This window comes from Meriones unguiculatus, chromosome 16 (genome assembly GCF_030254825.1).
Source record: "Meriones unguiculatus strain TT.TT164.6M chromosome 16, Bangor_MerUng_6.1, whole genome shotgun sequence".
NCBI classification, from domain to species: domain Eukaryota; kingdom Metazoa; phylum Chordata; class Mammalia; order Rodentia; family Muridae; genus Meriones; species Meriones unguiculatus.
Window position 1 is genome coordinate 61,911,672 of NC_083363.1, and position 6,000 is coordinate 61,917,671.

The following is a 6,000-nucleotide window of genomic DNA, read 5'->3' on the forward strand; positions in this document are numbered from 1 at the left end:
ATGTTTTAACTGAGGCGTTAGATGACAAATGAAAAACCAGGAGCCCCAGGCCTGTAGTCCTGCCACTGGGGCTGCTGAACCAGGACCAGTGGGATACAGGGACAGTTGGGGCTGTGCGTAGAGGCCCTATCTCAAACAGACACAAACAAAGAAGGAAACGAGTCCCTCCCTCCCCTCCCTCCCCTCCCCTCCCCTTCAGGGAGCAAGCAGCAATCTTGGTCCAAACTGAGAAAAATCAAGTGGTTATTCACCTTACCATCAGTGAAAATAAGTGTATTGTTTCTCATTAGTTTGAATATGCAAATACCATCATGTTTACAGCTGATTTTATAAAGCACAGTCTATACCAGCTCCTCCTCTGGATAAGGCACCTTTCTGCTGCTGTGAGAACACACACTGCCCACAGCAAAAGGGTAAAGGGGCTTACAGTCCATCACGGTGAGGCAGGCATGGTGGCAGGAGCAAGAAGCAGTCAGGATGCCTACAGATCACATTTCATACGTGCATAGGAAGGAGAGAGAGAGAGAGAGAGAGAGAGGTGGGGCCGGGGACTCTGAGGCTATAAACCCTCAGAGTCCCCAATGACTTACTTCCTGTATTAACGTCCACATCCTAAAGTTTCCATTATCCTAAACAGTGCCACCAGCTGGGGACCAGTGTTCATACAAAGAGGCCATGAGAGACATTTCCTATTCAAACTACAGCATCTTCTGTCTAAATAACACAACATATGTTGCATCTATATGAGACATATACCCATATATATCCAAATATATGAAATGTATATAAAACTTCTCTTTACTAGGCGTGTGGTTTAGGGCAGTTCTTGAACACCAGTGTCTGCCTGGACGAAGCAGGGGTGAATGACTCTGAGAGACCAGGCCTGGAAAACACCATCCCACAAAGCCTCCATCCTTGTCCTCTTTGCTCTCTGTTTTGGAAAATCACATCACAAAGTAGCTGAGTATTAAAATAAGTACCCCTTCCTTCTCAGCAACAAAAATTGTTTTTAAAATTATTTAAGGAATATGTGTTGGCTGTTTGCAGATACCGGGCAGCTTATACAATAGAAATAAAAACAAGCAAACGGAAAAGCACCTTCTTTGGAGAGAGCACCCTCATCTTTCCCCTCACAGGAGGCCAGTGCGTACCAGACGGAGCGTGTGGCGTTAACACTCTCCTTCCCCTTCCCGAGAAGCCATCATGCTTTAACCCTGCTCATATTAACCTGATCACTGAGTTAACTACAAAGAGCGTGAAGCATAGTTCCCTGCCCTTTAAAGACAGATTAAAAATGTGTGTATCAGATAGCATCCAGGGGACTGCCTGCTCCTCCAGGGACACAGCACGATGAGACAGTCTTAGGGAAAGGGCCATAACAGCAGGGAACAGAACATGGCATAAACGGAAAGGAGTGATGAGTACAGAGTGCCAGAGCACCAACCCTGCACAGGACGCCGGATGACAGGAGTTCAGCCATCTTCCACTGGTCCTGTCTACTTGAGAATCCCTTTCCCTGGTGACTGTTTCTCTGGTAGCATTTCTGCTTCCATGCCGGGCCTCCCGTGTCTTTCTTTTTAATTCCAGCTGTGGCCAACGTCGTTGACGAAAACGTCAGCCTGTGCAGGAGGCTGATCGTCCTCGTGGCGCCCGGCGACGGCTTTCTGAAGACCCTGTCCGAAGAACAAATCGCGGTCTACAATGCCCTCATCCAGGACGGCATGAAGGTGGTTCTGATCGAGCTGGGGAAAATTCGGGACTACAGCACCATGCCCGAGTCCATTCAGTATGTGCGGCAGAGGCATGGGGCTGTCCAGTGGGACGGGGACTGCAGCGAGCGCTCGCAGTGTGCCGGGAACAAGTTCTGGAAGAGCGTGAGGTACCGCATGCCACCCAGGAGGTACCCGCCACCGCCTTCCTCGGTCGAACTGCTGAGGCACGCGCCCTGCGGCTGCACGGCAGGCAGATGGGACTCTGCCAGTGTTCTGACCGCTCGCTGACAGGGTGGCTAGCCTGTGGCGGCTCACTCCTGCCCCCCGCCTGACGTCTGCCCTCCGGACTGCTCTGTGCGCTACTGGTGAGCGCCTTCTTCTTGTCCTTGCCATGGGTTGTTGTTTGTTTTGGTTTTGGATGCTCTTCAGCCTAGCTCATGCTTTATTACCCCTGCTTGCTTCATGGTGCCTGAGTACCCGAACACTCTCCTGAGCGAGGGGCAGCTGAGATCTGGACCTCTGTGCCAGTGGGGTACAGAACAAGGTCAGCGTGACAGAGCTGGTGGCCAGGACTCTTGCTGCATGTCTGAGATGGGAGGCTGGGCAGTCTGGGGATGCCTGTGGGCAGCCTCGGGGAGGCCAGGAAGGACAGGAGCACACTGCCTGGGCCTCTCCACTGTCCAGGCTCTGGCCCTCAGGCAGTGTAGACTGCGTTTGAATCTCCTTCATGCTCCTGCAGCAGACAGAGAACTAACCATGGTACTAGCGTGATGCCCCTGGAAGCCATTTAGATGCCAGCCAGACTCCAAGCTTTAAAGGATAATCTGTCAAAACAAACTAAGAAAGAAGCTGTCTACTTTTCAAAGATGCTTCGTCACCCAGAATGCTGAGCAATCTCTGAGAGATACGCATTACGGCACTGGTGCAGTGCGCTCCTAACCCCAGCGCGTCTGTGTGAGCTTTTGGTTCGCGCGAGTGCCCTGTATCACAGGGTAATTCACGACTGCAGAGCTCCTCCCGTGCCCTAATGCTAAATAGCTCTGGCCACCTCCATTACCATTTCCCACGGTCCAGACTGGGAAAGAATCGGCTCCAATCCAAACCTGTCAACTTGTGGCTAACGCATGTGTGACTGCTTGGGGGAAGCGTGAACAAATGCCCACTTACCCGACAGGTCGCCGGGCACAGAGCATGGAAACCATCCGTCTAAGTCTAGATTAATGAACCAGTGGGTTCGTCAGAGTTGCCTGCAGGAGTGTCTTGGGAGGTTAGTTTCAAGAGCCCCTGGTGACTGCATCATGGAGAAGCCCACCCCTCGTGGTGACAGTTAAGACAGCTGACTCCTAGAGCGCTGTGCTGCCGCCAGGACCTCTCCCAGCGGCTGCTTCTGCTTCTACAGCCACGGCTCACACAGCGACGCTTAAAAAATGAGCCTGCTGAAGGAGGCGAGGAGGGCTGCCGGCCACAGGCAGGACGGACAGGAGGGGTTGGCAGGAGACGGGGTAGGAGGGAGAGCTGGGAGGGGAAGGCCTCAGGTGGAGTCCATCTCCCTGTTGTGGGAATCCAGCAAGGCAGCCTGGCATCATGGCACTCATGTGTGAGCAGCTCTTTCCCCACTACTCACCAGCACCATTCACCACTCCTCGTGGATGACTCAAGGTCTTTAAATTCTGTTCTCAGTGAATGATGACCCCACTCCCCTCCTCCCAGCCCCTGCACACCCCCACTCCCCTCCTCCCAGCCCCTGTGCACCCCCATTCCCCTCCCCAGCCCCGATGAGTGTGAATACTCTAGGAACTTCAAATAAGAGACACCACACGCTATTTCTCACTTTATGACTGGCTCCCTTCATGAGCCACGCGGCGTCCTCCAGGTTCATCGGTGAGATCCGGTTTTTGTTCTATCGTTACCACTGGCCTGCCCTGCTCTTCTTTTAGACATTTTCCCACCTCAAAAGTACAGCGACAATGCGGCCACTCCTGATGAGATCTGATAGACTAAGATCAGAAGGAAGGAGAGGAGGACCTCCCTATCAGTGGACTTGAGGAGGGGCATGCGTGAAGAAGAGGGAGGGAGAGTGGTATGGGAGGGGAGGAGGGATGGGTTTATGGGGGATACAAAGTGAATAAAGTGTAATTAATAAAAATTTAAAAAATTACATAAAAAAGTGAGCCAGAGGAGCATGGATGCTTCCGGATGCCTGCGGCGTGGTGGTGAGCTCACTATGGTCCTTCCAGTCACAAGCTTGTAAACCTCGCCTTTCAGTTCATCTTTTCAGCATGGAATTGTAACTCTTCACAGAGGATTTGCTGGTTCAAGGCATTTACTGCTTCCAAGCGATGCCACCCACTGCTTCTTCCTTCTGTGCCCCTCACCCTCCATGGGTTTCTGCTCCTGGCTGACTCCTGGCAATTGCCACCAATGCTGGAGAACCCTAGCAGTGGGTGCTGACTGATGGAAGCCAGCCGTTCTTGTCTGGAGCCCAGGGCACAGCACCTGCTTAGTGGGTCCTGCGCATCCCGGGTGGTTCCAGTCTGCACAGGCGGAAACACGTTTTCCTGTAGGGCTTTCAGGTGGCACAATCTGGACATTTGTAGGTGTGTTAGCATCAACAACTGGTTCTTTTGAGGACTTGGGCATCTCTCCCCATTTGGTTTTGGACTTTTTAAAAAATATATATATATTTAAATATATATATTTAAATTTAAATATATATTAAATATATATATAGGGTTTCTCTGTGTAGCCTTGGCTGTCCTGGACTTGCTTTTTAGACCAGGCTGGCCTCGAACTCACAGAGATTCGCCTGCCTCTGCCCCCCAGGCGTGTGTCAGCACACCAGGCTTAGATTTGGACTCTTACTTGCCTGGTCATTTCCCTCTGAAAGACTGAGGGAGGCGGAGGCTGAGGCCAAGTCAGCAGCAGGGATGGTCCCCTGTGTCTTCTCTAGGAGGTTTCCCGACACACCTGCCCACAACTTCTAGGAGATGTGTTTTCCAGAGGCTGTCTGTGTATTCTGCTCCCGGTTATACTTAGGGGACAGTAAGTATAGGCTTGAGGCTGTCAGCAGGAAGTAAAGGCAAATCAACCAAGGAGAATATTTTCTGAAAATCCCTGGATTTTCTAACCTGAATTTCCTTTTCGGTCAGAAAGCTTTCATTTCACCAACGTGCCTTAACTTTCCTTTTGCTTAAAGCTTTTGGAGATGTATTCTGAAAGGTAAAACATGAATGTGTTCTATCGGCACACTGACGCTTTTAATACAATATATTTTAATAAATCACAGAAGCTCCTTTGCCAAGAGGACTTGCCACCTCGGATGTCTGAACACGTGTTGAACAGGGCATGTTCTGGAGTTGAATGCATTCTTGTTCGTAGGCGATTGCTCTGATGTGGGATTTGGGGAAACACAGACCTATATTTTAAAGATGGACAAGATTCTAGAGAGGCCCGCTCTCACTGACAGTATCTCTGCTTCCGTGATTTGACCTGGGAACCACCTCCTCATGCCGAGCATCTTGACTGTTCTGCCAGGGGGGTGGAGTGTCTCTTACAGTGAGGTTTATGCCAGGCCCATAGGATCTGCACCCCAGATCGTCTTTCAGTTTTGTACCCACAAAACATGTAGTGGTGCAATTTTCACAGGAATATGAGTGGCAGGCCGGGGATCCGGAAGTGAGTCATTCGGATTCTTAGAATTGATTGGAAAAAAATCAGCCCCGGCTTTTAGTCATCAAACATCAGAGATCCCCAAGTGGTGTGTCATGAGTGAGCTTCAGGCCTACTGGGGCGCAGCATTCCTGCTTTCGGCAGGGGAGTTGGTCTAAGACCGCCACGGGTGCCCCAAACCGTGCGCTAAACTCGGTACGTGACACATTGTCCTAAATGTGTCTATCTAATGCCCACTTTAGAAACAGGTCAACGGCAGTGAGAACAAAAGCAAACGTTTGCTGTGGTGTATACTGTCAGACAATGTCCATCAAAACACCTCATCATCTGGTGAGCGCCCCTTGCCGATGTGAGATGAAACAGCGCCGTGGCTGACCTCGAGGAGCTGACACCTCAGAACATGGGGCCACAGACAGGAGTACTGTGGTGGTGCCCCGGCATGTCGCCAGCCCTGCCTTCCTGTGTTCACACTCACAGTCTCAGAAGGTGGGCCACAGCCCTCGGGCTGGTACAACAGTGACACCAGCTGCTGGCTGGGATTATGCAGACCTTTGAGAGTGACGGGCCTCCCTTGACCTCTGGACTTGACCCAGGGATTCGAGTGCTGGAAAAAGCAATG

The 6,000-nt window shown here is 51.3% G+C and overlaps 1 protein-coding gene across 9 annotated transcripts in view; it reads left to right on the forward strand.

Annotated features, from left to right (window-relative positions):
• The window catches only part of Il1rl2 (interleukin 1 receptor like 2), a 35,090-nt gene extending 31,229 nt beyond the window's left edge, over window positions 1-3,861 (forward strand). For 4 of the 9 annotated variants that reach the window (XM_060369952.1, XM_060369949.1, XM_060369950.1 and 1 more), the window contains one exon: window positions 1,588-3,860. In XM_060369952.1, coding sequence (XP_060225935.1) covers window positions 1,588-2,000 — 413 coding nt within the window. In that variant the 3' untranslated portion in view covers window positions 2,001-3,860. Of the gene's footprint in view, window positions 1-1,587 lie in introns of all 9 variants that reach the window. The other 5 variants (XM_060369954.1, XM_060369951.1, XM_060369956.1 and 2 more) reach the window with 2 other exon arrangements.
• Window positions 3,862-6,000: the final 2,139 nt, after the last annotated feature.